At 36.9% G+C, this 13661-nt stretch overlaps 2 protein-coding genes and 2 long non-coding RNA genes across 4 annotated transcripts in view; 1 reads left to right on the top strand and 3 right to left on the bottom strand.

Moving 5' to 3' along the window:
* The window catches only part of mgat4a (alpha-1,3-mannosyl-glycoprotein 4-beta-N-acetylglucosaminyltransferase A), a 45017-nt gene extending 38717 nt beyond the window's left edge, over window positions 1-6300 (bottom strand). The window contains exon 1 of the mRNA XM_004081582.4: window positions 5263-6300. Within this exon, the coding sequence (XP_004081630.1) occupies window positions 5263-5356 (94 nt within the window). The 5' untranslated portion in view covers window positions 5357-6300. The remainder of the gene's footprint in view (window positions 1-5262) is intronic.
* Window positions 1697-2859, top strand: LOC111946725 (uncharacterized). The gene is made up of 2 exons (XR_002872456.2): window positions 1697-1833; window positions 2587-2859. It is a non-coding gene; the product is annotated as an uncharacterized LOC111946725 (long non-coding RNA).
* LOC111946724 (uncharacterized) lies at window positions 3066-4129 on the bottom strand. The gene is made up of 3 exons (XR_002872455.2): window positions 3993-4129; window positions 3283-3362; window positions 3066-3204 (listed from the first exon to the last, which is right to left on the bottom strand). It is a non-coding gene; the product is annotated as an uncharacterized LOC111946724 (long non-coding RNA).
* A 1236-nt stretch (window positions 6301-7536) lies between the features above and the next one.
* Window positions 7537-13661, bottom strand: creg2 (cellular repressor of E1A-stimulated genes 2). The gene is made up of 4 exons (XM_004081479.5): window positions 13183-13661; window positions 10307-10476; window positions 8135-8248; window positions 7537-8057 (listed from the first exon to the last, which is right to left on the bottom strand). Exons 1-4 carry the CDS (start codon window positions 13579-13581, stop codon window positions 7916-7918), a joined length of 825 nt encoding a protein of 274 aa, XP_004081527.1. The 5' UTR covers window positions 13582-13661; the 3' UTR covers window positions 7537-7915.

The raw sequence follows: 13661 nt of genomic DNA, 5'->3' as shown, positions 1-13661 counted from the left end.
AATAATTTTAAAATAAAGACTTTTAATTACGATTCTGCCATTTCTAGCCAAGATTTGAAATTAATTACTTCAATTGGTAACAATTAATTGAGTAAAATTTATTCAACCTAATTTCTTATGTCTATCCGACTCAATAATTCTTTATACAACTCAAATTTACAAATTTATCAAACTAAATGTAATTTTACTCCAATTCAATTAAATGTTTTTCCATCTTAATTTATTGTAATTCTTGATCTCTCATATGTCTGAGTTTGAGCCCACAGGTATTCTCTTTTTTTTACATTAAAATCAATGATTCAATGTGGATTTGCAATATGAAAAATGTATTCATTTATTATAGCTCTTAACAACTTAAGTTGTTGTGATTCAAATCACCACTAGAGGTGCTAAATAAGCTCATCATTCTCTTCCGTCCTCCCTCTCACTCATGGTGCAGAAAGAATTAAACATAACAGGGTAAAATAACTCGGCAAAACACAGTAAAACAGCTAAACAGCTAAACACATTTGGTCAAAAATCCACACTTAAACACAAATCCGTCCAGACAGGCAAAGGGAATGGTATCCCACAATTCCTTGCGCTGCCAATCTAACAGCTGCACCAAAGTTACACCTACTTAATTGAATTAATTTGAATAAAAGTCAAATAAATGTCTGATAACTATGTTTTATTTTTAGGTTGACTGAACTAAAAAAAATTATTTATCTTAACCGAAGCAAATAATTAAGTTGATCAATGTAAACAAGTTTATCTTTCCAACATCCATACGTGGTCTCATCACCCTCTCATGGTGGAAAAAGTATTATCTGAGCTTCTTCATCCACTTAATCATCTTCAATGGACACACCATGCTCCTTTACCTCTCTGAAACCAACTAATCTAAACCTGCTCCAGACCAGGTTATTTTCAAAGCACGAGTTGCTATGGCCACTTGATATACCCTGAAACATACTTCCATTTTTGGAACCAAAAGCTGAGGTTATACGCTTCCTAAGCCTCAAACTTACCATGGTAACTCACATGACCTGCTTTTGGGAATACCCCCCAAGCCTGCAAACTACAAACTTTTTCAAACAGCACCTTTCCTCTGTTCCTGATTTAAAACCATTTTAAATAACGAAATATGCAATTTTGAGCGTAATTTTCTTTATAAATGTCCCCCGCCATCAGAAAAACGCCACAATATGTTAAAAATGCCAAAAACACTATTTTCATTGGAGTGGTTCTTTAACCTGTTAACAGTATTAATTAAATAATAAAAACAAACAATAAGACCTTAGTTTTTTTAAGAAAGTGTCTATTTGCACGTATTTTGAAAATTACGTGCAGCCAGCCCTGAACTTTTGTCGTGGATGCACGGACATAGAGGAAGGGTTAAGGTTAGGATTACGGTTGCGGTTAAACCACCCAATAGTATGGTGTCAAAATATAGCCTAAAGTATTGCGCATCAAAACAGTAAAACCGCGCATCAAAACCCCAAATCTGCGAATCAAAATGCATAAATTGAGAACCAAAACCCACAATTTGCAACCAAAAGCCTTTCCCCAAAGCACAATCCTATTTCTCAGCTGCCGATTTGTTTTCTCGCCATTCTGAAATCCTGTTTTTGAGTTGCAGTTTTATTTTGAAACTGTCTTTTTGAGTTGCGCTTTTATTTTTTGAGTTGTGCTTTTATTTTTTGCGGTTTTGATTCTAAAACCTGTCGACACGTAAAAACAGTGACATGTCAGTCAAGGGGAGGGAAGGCGGGACATCCCTGATATCCAGAAGCTCATTGGCTACCGAATAAGACCGAGTCTTACGTCAACAGACCAGTTTAGAATGTGCCGGTAAGTTTCTCATGTTTTTCATATCTTTTACTATATTAAAATATCAAAATTGTACTTTATTTAACCAGAGGACGCCAGCACATTCAGATGAGGAGCTCCACCAGTAGCTGCTAGTGAAAAAAGATGTTAGAAAGTTAGATGTTGCATGACAAACTATCACCATTGTTCTCCTGTGTTAGCATGCTAGCTAGCTCAATGCTAGCGGGGTATCCAGCTCTTTTCATGACTTTTGTGGATTAAACAAAGTACATTTTTTACCACAGTGTCAGGATCAGTCATGTCAACCTGGGAATAATTGCCCGTGGATTGTCACTATGGTTATTCAAATAGTTTTATAAGAAGTACATTCATGTGTATATATAAGGTTTTTCAATATTTCCTTAGGGATTACACAGATGGATTGAACAACAAAGCAACATATTGCTGCAAGAAAGTGACACCTTTCCTAGTTTGGGATCAAGTTAATCCCTATTTAAAATAAATAAATAAAAGAAACACAATTTTTATTTGAAGTACCAGAGCAAATTTCCCACAGGTGGGATCAATAAAGTTTTTCTGATTCTGAACTGTATTCCAAAATAATTTTCTCAACCTTAAAGATTGCAGGTTAACACAGGAAGTTACCTTTCACAATATGCAGCTACTGAGTAGCAATTAAGGTGTGTGTGTGTGTGTGTGTGTATATATATATAAATATAAACACACACACACACTCATTTTAACTGTCTTAAATACATTTTTCTTTGTGTGCAGGATGCTGTGGACATTGGACGACAGACTAACTTAAACCAGGCAGAGCAGGAAACTGTTGGAGTTGTTGTTCCCTCTGTGGCTTGTCCTCTCTCCTCTCAGACCTGTTCAACCCTTGTGGGACATCAGAAAACCATGGCCAAGACATTAACATTTATGTACTGATCTATGCATGTCATCACAGCAGGATGTAACAAAAACTAACAATGTGAACAGATCTCATCTGCCTTACAAAATACTGCCCCCCTTAAGAAAATAAATGGCTAATAATCACCACTGGTATTTTGTAAAGCTTCATTTTTTAATGTTTGACCATTAAATGTGTTTTGTACAAAAGACTGATGGTTTTGCAAAGATCTTTGAAACACAGAGTCAAGTGCATTAGGTTCTGTGAAATTCTGAACCACAATTCAGAGAAATTAAAATAACTGTTTTTAAAACTCCTTAAAAGACTTGAGGTGGAAAAGTCACTGTTTTCGTACAGGCACTAAGAAATGGGAAGCAGACAGTGTGGTCGAAATGGACAACTATCTTAAAGGCTTCTCTTTCAGTTGACAGGAGATGTCTGTGAGCCTGCTGGACAGCCTTTGCATCACACTGGGACATCTTTGGGGCCTGCATCTGGAAAGAAACAAAAACAGCAAAGTTAATTAACCAAAAAAAGAAGAGAAAAATTAAGATTAAATTTTTTTTCATTACCTTAAAGAAGATGTAGACATCCACGTCGTAGCTGCCTCAGTATTCCTGCCTTTTTTGTTATGGTATGCATAACAACGGCCCTTATAGAAAACAACAGACATACAGCATTAGTCAATTTTAAAACCACCACCCAATTAAATATACTAATAATTCTATTGATGTCTAATACTGGAATAATTTTAAGTGGAATAAAACACGTTTTTGCTGGTCTGCTACAATTTACTCTGCTCTGGTTCACTCGAATACCGGACTTCTGCCAGTCTGCATAGTGCAGACGCATACATTTTGAATAATATGGCACAGCAATATTGTTTCTCTGTTCAATAATTCCCTCTGTCTGTAAACCCTGAAAAATATTGAGAAACCTTATAGGTTATAACGTATTTGATTAACCCTAGTGACAATTCACGGACAATTATTCCCAGGTTTACATGACCGATCCTGACACTGTGGTAAAAAATGTACTTTGTTTAATCCACAAAAGTCATGAAAAGAGCTGGAAACCCCGCTAGCATTGAGCTAGCTAGCATGCTAACACAGGAGAACAATGGTGATAGTTTGTCATGCAACATCTAACTTTCTAACATCTTTTTTCACTAGCAGCTACTGGGGGAGCTCCTCATCTGAATGTGCTGGCGTCCTCTGGTTAAATAAAGTACAATTTTGATCTTTTAATATAGTAAAAGATATGAAAAACATGAGAAACTTACCGGCACATTCTAAACTGGTCTGTTGACGTAAGACTCGGTCTTATTCGGTAGCCAATGAGCTTCTGGATATCAGGGATGTCCCGCCTTCCCTCCCCTTGACTGACATGTCACTGTTTTTACGTGTCGACAGGTTTTAGAATCAAAATCGCAAAAAATAAAAGCGCAACTCAAAAAATAAAAGCGCAACTCAAAAAGACAGTTTCAAAATAAAACTGCAACTCAAAAACAGGATTTCAGAATGGCGAGAAAACAAATCGGCAGCTGAGAAATAGGATTGTGCTTTGGGGAAAGGCTTTTGGTTGCAAATTGTGGGTTTTGGTTCTCAATTTATGCATTTTGATTCGCAGATTTGGGGTTTTGATGCGCGGTTTTACTGTTTTGATGCGCAATACTTTAGGCTCTATTTTGACACCATACAATAGTTCCTGAGCATGGCTGTTTCTGCTGCTCACTGCTCCTCCAGTGGATGGATCAAATGCAGAGAACACATTTCACATAACTACGCATGTGCGAGATAATAGAGCTTTAAGTTTAATATTAAATACGTGCGGCCAACAAGAAAATCCAACCTTGGACGCACTTAAAATACATGTGGGCAATGAAACAATGTGCATCTTGGTAGCACGTTTTACGTGTGACCAACACATTTCCATTACCTTTTGTGCTGGTTGCACGTAAATACATGCAAATAACATCGCCCTTGTTTTTTATTTAGTTTTTTTTAAAGCTGACTTGCATTAGGGGGTTTTAACCCTGGTCTTTAACACCCCATCCTACTTGTATTTTAGCCATCCTAAATGCTGCAGATTACCTGAAACAGGTGTGTTGGGTCAACAAGAGCCTGAAGTCACCTGACCAAGCTAATGAGCAACAAGTAAAGTAAACTAAAAAAGATAAATAAAATAAAAAAATAACAAAAAACCTGGCTGATCGGGTGCTTTTATGAGTGTTAGCGTGAAGCAAAGTGCAGTTAGATAACTGACAACTGTGTCCATCGTTAATTTAGTGTATTGAGACGCAATAGATTATCTTTAATCTTTAAAATTTGTGACTATTTTTCCATAGTATGTCACAGCTTGAATTAAGCTAAAAGTTTATAGGAAAATTTAAAAAAAAGACTGATGTTATTTCAAAGCGAAATTAGAGAAGAAATTACAATAACTCACATAAACCAAAGAGAAAAACAAAAAAACAGAGTGAATGTGAAGACACTGCATTCACAAAAAGTCCTTGGTAGGACATGTGTGTGGGAAGTGGGGGTTCCACTTACCTTTGCCGTTCTGCCATGCTGTGTACCAGGAGAGGCTGAGGAAGGAGGTGAAGAAAACAATCGCAGTGGCCACAGTTCCATTTCTGAGCCTCATCTCATTTCAGCGATGCCTGTCCTCGGCTAAGTGTCACGGACCCCGGAGCTGCCTTCCTTCCTCCCTCCCTCCCTCCGTCCGTCCGTCTCTGTCTCACGGCTTCAGGATGTTGAGACGGGCGTAGGCGAAGACATAAGGGCGCGCCAAACCGCAAACCGTCCAGATAGCAAAACGGGGATGCAGACTCTTCCGCTGTAAGAGGCGATGTAAGAATCTAATGTGTCCCAGAGTGTCCGTCTTCTTCTTGGAAGTGAAACCTGCTCATGCACGATCTAACGGCGATCATCATACCCGTGTCACCAGATTGTCGAGACAGTACAGCTTACATGGTCATTTAACCTCGGATAACTAACAGCCTGGGGGATTCATTCTGATTTCCCAAATAGCCTCGTTAGCTACAAGTTAGACTAGATATGGCATATCAAGTGCTTGGCTGATCTTTCTCGCGATAGGCTGTTCGGACTCTGACGGTGTCCGCTAGGCGACGCCTCAAATCACGCCGATTCTGCTGTGACTGGCCAAACATTTACACGGAATTAAACACAAATACATTAAATAAAGGGAAGCAGCGTGCTGCTTACTCAAACAAAGTAGCCGGTAAGTTGAACGCGTTACCGGTCGGCTGCGACACAGTTGGACAAACCTAGTTAGCCGTCAAGCTAGCATTGCACCGCGTCTGTCTGTGACTCCGGTCAGTAACACCGACGCTGCCAACGCAAAAAGCTGCTTCCTCACCCGTTTTGGGCACTTAGCTTCAAGCTTTTACCTGTGTTAACAATAAACATTAACACAATGTTACTCCCTGCTGCCTCCATACATTTCTTTATGATCTACGTTCAAAACTAACTGCCAGCCTACACCTGTCATGAGCAGCAACTACTTTTCCGTCATGAATTTTCAAAATAAAAGAAACACAGTTTGATGAACATGGACAAAACGGAAATGCTGTCGAACATGAAGATATATAATATAAAAATAAATAAGAAAATATTCTTTCTAAACATTGATCTATTTCCTTTCTAAATACATTCTTTAAATGTTTTTCCATTTGATTATTTAGCTCCAGGGTACCAACTTTTGAGTAAACCTTCTAAATTACATCCATTTGATTATCCCTTCTTACTCACTGGACAAAACAACAGTTAAAGTTGTATTGAAAGATATTATACAAATAATTTTTTAACTAATCTTTTAAGCAAACATGTTGACTTCGTAAAAAAGAAACACCCCCAAGGTACTAAAAGAAGTTGGTGAAAAAAAGTGATGGTTTTCTTTTTGAAGTTTTGAAAAGGAATTTTACTTCTTTATGTAATAAAGTATACTTGAGTACAAGTATAACAAACAAATATAGTAAGACTATATCTGTGTAGTGTAGGAAGTATAACTGAATACTTCTTCACACTAAATTGGACCATTTTAAGTTTACAATAGTATATAAAAAATAAATTCATATATATCCGCCTCACTTATAGTATAAAGTATACTTGTAATACACTGAAATAGACTTATTATTATTAAGGTTTTTTTATTAGTAAAAATGTTTATTAATCATAAATTAATAAATTATAAACCATAACCCTTTTACTCGTCATGGCATTAATTCAATTTCTATCTATTTTTCCAATAAATGTTTAATATCTATAACATAACATTAGGAGAGGTTGCTGCAGGAGAAGAAAAAGCTTGGAATTTTCTGTACAGATTAAGATGTGAGAAATGAGTTTTCCTATCATCTCTGGAAAAATGGCACCTTCACACGTGAGTGTGGTCGCGCGTGTGTGTTATTCAGCAAGAGCAGCAATCCCAAGCAAAAAAGGCTCTGGAAGGATAGATTGAAGAACTGAAATGTTTTGCACCGTTTGTGTGTCAGCAACTGTCACTGTCAGCAACTATAATATATAATATGGTTAATATAACATGGTTAATAATCTGTTTTAAATTTTGTCTTCAAGTTGTTGTTTTTTTGTTTCGTTTGGAAGCACTTTTAAAATGTTAAAAGTCCTTTACTTTGAAGTATATTTTATTTTGAAAAGATCATCAAACAAAAAGGGCAAAACCTGTTACTAATTTAAAGACTAGTAATTTTTGAAAAGATTACAAATATTTTTCTGTAAAGACCATCGTTGCAGCTCATCCTACAAATAAATTGACATATCAGTTTGACAGGGAAAGAAACAGACTTTTTAACAGTATAAGATTTATTATCAAGAACTCTTGCAAGAAATACAAAACCAAACAGTCTTTCTCACTTTGTCTGTTTAATTTTAATATAGTTGTAAACTCATTTTTCAGAAAATGTCAATTACATGTGATAGTTCATTTTTAATGCTTATTAAATATGAATACATTCATGCATCATCAGGCACCATCCTAACAAGGATCCTCCTCCTCTCTCAATGTAGTGTGTATTTATACTGATTTCGCCATCATTTTGGATGTATATAAACATGCGAGAGAAGTTTTCTTTGCTTCATCTGCTTTATGAACTCTTCTTGCTTGTGAGGCAAACCCAGAAATGCTCGGCATGTTCAGATGGATGATGTAAGGCAAGAGTGAACTTTAGAAGGGTGTAGCTTTGAAATAGTCCTCCACTGGAACGAGGGACACTCCACCGACCCAGTCCTGCAGCCAGACCTGAACCAGATCCATCTTCATGAAAAACCACTTGTGTCCCACAGGCCACTTGGCCATCACAGGATGTCTGTCAAAAAGATGCACGCAGGAATGAATGTGCCGAATGCAGCCTCAGCAAACTGCACCTGCTGCTAACTAGGTTACCTTGAGAACATTGCCTCCTTTGCAAAAGCGAGCTCTTCTGGGAGAACTTCCACCATTTTGCCAGTCAGTGTCAGACGAGCACACCTGGGATCCTCTGGATCATACATCATCTGCCTTTAAACATAAAAAAAAGCTTATTACATAATCTGCTGCTATCAAAAGCTTTAATTAATCAGCAAAGTGCAATCGCACATCAGAAGCTCAACCAAGAATAATGCTCAGACTTTTGTCATTTCCTCTAAACAGCTGTTTCAAACCTAAAAGCAACAAAAGAATCAACATTTTCTGAGGTCCATACACAGCTGTGAGTCAAACTCTACAGCATAAATGGTTGGAAAACTCAGGACATGAGATGGATAGGGGTGGGGAGGGCAAGTGAGTGGGATGCAACCATCAAAATGTGAGGCAATATGAAATCAGTAAAGATGCTCAGAGATACAATCCTCTGAAACTCAAAAGGTTTTACTGATAGAACTGTAACATTAAAGATCCACTCCCATCATCTTTTGCTATATATTAAAGGCGTTCCCTGCTGTGGCTATTGTGTTTTTAGCAAGAATTTTAAAAAGTCTTTTTCTAAACCTTTTTTTCTAAAACCTGTGTCAAAATTCTTAATTTGAAATTCACAAATGAGTAGTAGGCAGGACTTTTGGCATGGAGCAACCACACCACCTTTCCCCTCCCCAGCACCCATAACTGAGCTATGTGTTTACACTCTCTCCCACTAGCTTACTGTCCCTCACTCGCCCAGCCTAACATTACAGGTGCAACAAAAATGGCGATTAATGTTGGAGCTATCCAGCCGTACAGTTTTGATCCTGATTCCAGCTCAGACGAGGAAAACAGAGACGTACATGGATCTATTCAGCATTAGAAATAAGGGGGGAAAAATGGCAAGTAAACTTGGTTGTCCTCCCAAATTTTTGGTTGTCCTTCGATACCAATATTCAACAGCGACGAAACCTACTCAGATGTCAGTACTTACATCTTTATTTCTTCTATACATCTAATATCAACTGCCTCTTATAATGGACATTTAAAAAACTCTTTAAATATTAAAAAACAAACATTTTACTAAATATTGAAGCATCTAGTTACACAAAGTATTGCCAAAAACTTGAAACTAGTATATTTAAAACTAGTATCTTTACACAGATTTAAATATATTGGTTCTTTTTTTTCTTTGGTTTTGATAATTGTTGCTTAAAGAATATAAAATACAAAGACTGTTGTAAAAATTTAGAATATCATATTAATCCCATGGAAAAAGTTTTTTTTCAGCTCATGTCAGTCTGATCTGTTATGAGTGAAAGTTCTAGTGTTATATGAATGTGTTTTAAATTGTTTTTTGCGTGTTTTTGGAGAACTCTAGCGGTCGCGCCAGGTACTGTTGTTCAACACATTTTTTGAATAATCTTTATTGAACAGTACACATGTAGAAACAGAAAGGATTCGCTAGCATGCACGCACTTTGTTAGTGGAAAGAATTTGCTGCATACGTCTTAATTAAGAGGTTGCCAAAACTAACCCTTGAAACTTGAAAAATAGTCGAAAAATACCAAAATGTTGAATAAAAGACCTGGTTGTCACACGGTCAACCATCAGGTTCATTTTGGTTGTCCTCCGTGAAATCTGGTTGTCCCGGATAACCACTTATTTCGAACGCTGCTATTTGACTACATGTGGATGCATCAGAATGGAGCAGAGCAGTGACCCTGTAGCCTGCCGGCCCCTCATATGCCCACCTAACATATACGCTCTTTCTTTAAATTGCATTTTTTCATCTGCTTCTGATTCACCACGATTTTAATTAAAAAAAATTCAAAAAGTAATTTTGAACTTAATTTTCCTTATCCATCATCAAGATGGATAAGGAAAAACACATTTTTCACTTTTCTTTAATTTTACTCACTTTTCTTTTTTTAATAAAAAGACAGAAGACCAACAAAAGTACCAAAGCATGTTGGAGCGTTTAGGCCCAGTGGTTCCCAAAGACACCCTTGGGGGAGAGCGGTCCAAGTTAATATGCAATATTACCATTTTCATAAGCAATAGATCAATGTTTGAATGCTCTCTACTATAGAAATCAAACAAAAATCCTTTAAAAACTGACTAAAAATGTGTGACTAAAGATCGCTGTGTTAAAACATACATTATTCAGTTCCCACTGACCTGCAGAATTCTCCCTCTGCCTCTGAGAAGGTGAGAGAAGCATACGGGTTACTTTTCAGGTCTGCCACCGTGTTGTCCATAGGAGTCACATAAAAGTAGATGACTCCTGTGCTGTTGTCCAGAGGCCCGTCGCTGACAGAAAAGATATTTCCAAACGGTAGGCCTTTGATCTGTAGGAAAAACCAACCACATAGAGGCAATAACAACATCTTGTTCATAAATTTAACAGCAAATGTAAAGAAAATTCTTGCCTAATTTTTAAGAAAATTGAATAAACATTAGGAAATTTGGTGGGAAATAAATAGAAGACAAAGGAACAATTAAATAATAGTTATGTAAAACAATGAAGTATGCAGATTATTTTATTGTTGCTATTAACATAAATGCCTGCATTTTAGTTATCAGTTCTTTTATTTTTATTTTTTTATTATGTATGTTGTATCTGTCTTCTTTTATGGACCGCATCTGAGTCTGAAATAAAGGGAATTATTATTACTTTAATATCTTAATCCAAGTCTACTATTAGATTTAAAACAAGAAGTGAGTAAACAAAAGTGGTAATTTTGCTAAATGTTAAACCATCAGATTACCTACATTTTATTTACCTATTTTTTCTAATGTAACTCTTACATTAGATTTTTTTGGGCTAAATCCTTAAACCTCTCTTAAAGATACCAGAATTTACAGCAAAGCCTCTTTTCAGTACTGTGGTTCTCATCTGTGGAATAACAGAGTTTTCAATTTAGATCAAAGATACATCTTTTTAATTTAGGATTGAATTAATTCATTTAATAAACCTTTCCTATCTCTTTATTTATCTTTTTTGTAGCTTTTATGGTTTCTCATTTGTACATTTTTAACCTTTTTTATCTTCTAATCTACACAGTGCCTTCTCAAACTATTAGCCACAGCATTTTCTTCCAGTTCATGTCATCTTTTGATGTTGTTTTTGGTCCCTTGTGTTTTATGACTTTTCATTGTTTTAACCCATGTTTATCTGTCTTTTCTGTTGTGTTCTACAGCATTCTGATGAAAGATGTTCTACAAATAAAGTGACTGATTGATAAAGATGATAAATAAATGAAATAAGGCAAAAATAGGTAAGGCAAAAACTGAATAAATTAGCAATATTTATCATCTATTATATTTTTATTTAAAAACTAAAAACCTTTTTAAAGGTGTTTAAGACCCACTCTGATGGTGTCTTTTTAACAAGGTCTTGTGGTAGTTTTCTGATGGATGACATTTAGGCATAAAATTACATTTCTGAGTATTTTCTGTATTCAAATCGTTGTGAATCAGACAGAAAAAATAAAGTTCGGAAAAAGACCTTATTTGTGCCGTTGAAAGTACGTTGGGTGGGCTACAAGTTCCCTGCTCCTAGCTCTCAGCAACCAGGAGAGGAAGGGGGGCGGGGTGGCTCCACGCCAACATTCCCGCCCACAAATTTCTAAAAAACTACTGCCGCTCTGCAGTAACTATGTTCTAGAAAAGGACACAGGTTTTTAGATATTGATAAATCATGTAATAAAATGGTTACAGTAGAACAGGGGTGGGATTATATAAGTTTGCTTCCTTCCACTCCCTTTCAAGCAATATTTATTAATATGACTAATTATCCAAAGTTTGATTAGTTATTGTATGAATGTATAACTGATGATTGTATTGTTTTTATGTATTATTCCTATTTGATTGCTTGAAATAAACCATTTAAAATCAAATCAAATCAAATTTAGGTTAAAAACGACACAATCCTAATCAAAAGACCAATGGGAACATTGAAAAGGGATCAAAAGATGGTACTCCATTGGTGAATTATGGAGTCATATTTTTGCTGTCTGATGGCAGCTATGTCCCGCTAAACTGAAACTTATGTGAGCAACATCAAAGATAGGAAAAAAGCGAGGTGAGACACAGGAGAAATGCGAAAACATTTGTGTTGCAGACACAAAAATATTTTTTGAAAGCAAAAAAAAAAGTATTTGAAAGCAAATGTTAAATATTTTCATTTGCATTTAGAAATTTTTTTGTGCAGTGTGGCTGTATACTACGGAGCCCCTAAAGTGCCAATGATGAAAAAAAAACTGGAGGAAATAATTTTTTTTTGAAGTAAAAAAAAATTCTTTTGGAGTAAAAAAAATTCTTTTGGAGTAAAAAAAAAATTTTTTTGAAGTAAATAGGAAAAAAAAAACTAACTGGTGCGCACCAGTTAGTTTCAGGTGCGCACCAGTTAGTATCAGGTGCGCACCCGTTAGTATCAGAAGATATCAGATAGTTGACCTGCTTGCTCATTGTGCACCAAGTAGCTACAGTTGTCTTGAGAATGGCTAAAGTTGAGGATATGGACCTTGTAAACTTTCTGAAAACACGAAATATTACTGACAATGTCATAATGTCACCTGAAACTAATTGGTGCGCACCTGAAACTAACTGGTGCGCACCTGATACTAACTGGTGCGCACCTGATACTAACTGGTGCGCACCTGAAACTAACTGGTGCGCACCTGAAACTAACTGGTGCGCACCAGTAATTTATTTTTTTCCTTTTTACTTAAAAAAAAAAGTTTTACTCCCCAAAAAAAATTTTTTACTTCAAAAAATTTTTTTTTCCTCCAGTTTTTTTTTTTTTTTTCATCAATGGCCCTTTAGGGGCTCCGTAGTATACATATTCATCCATAGTGAATTGTTTAAACTGTCGACAGTTACATTTAAATGACTATATAAATATTTTTTTCGACACTGGACTTTTTTGGCCTCTTGCGGCTTCCGTAATTTGTTTTCACAACAGAAAGTGTGTAGATTTAGATGTGAAACTCAAGAAAGAAACATTTTGAACAAACAGGCTTAAGTTATGAGTCATATATTTGTTACATTACCTTGTCTAGAGTTGAAATTGTGGCTAAATGTCCCCAGTCGCTGTAATGAGCGATGTATCTGGCCGTTCTAGCGGTCTCCTGGTGAGGAGGAGGAGCGCCGCTGCTGCCAGCCTTCAGCTTCTCTATTCTGTAGGAAAACAGCCGAGAGGACTGCCGCGCGGCGGCGTCGCCTTCGGCCTTGGCCTGTTCTCTGGGGGTCTCTATGCCGTCCCCGAGGACGTTGGCTTTCCACAGCCCCGCTCCGTCCACCAGCAACGCCGGGGCGACTTCCTCCGACAGGTCCGCATCGTCCACGTCGTTGGAGGACACCACCCACGACACGGAGCTTCTCAGTGTGTAGCTCTGCCCCAGGCACAGAAAGCAGGCGAACAGAGCCAGAGGGAAGCAGCGGGGCCTCATGGCATTGAGATGCGGTCGCCTTCCTTCACCACAAACTCTGTTGTTTACAAACTGCTGCACAGAGAAGGTTCTACAGCGCC

The sequence above is a fragment of the Oryzias latipes genome, chromosome 21, assembly GCF_053564925.1.
Source record: "Oryzias latipes strain Hd-rR chromosome 21, Olatipes_Hd-rR_3.1".
NCBI classification, from domain to species: domain Eukaryota; kingdom Metazoa; phylum Chordata; class Actinopteri; order Beloniformes; family Adrianichthyidae; genus Oryzias; species Oryzias latipes.
Note: the sequence above shows the minus strand (reverse complement) of the source record. Positions and strands in the feature narration are given on the sequence as shown.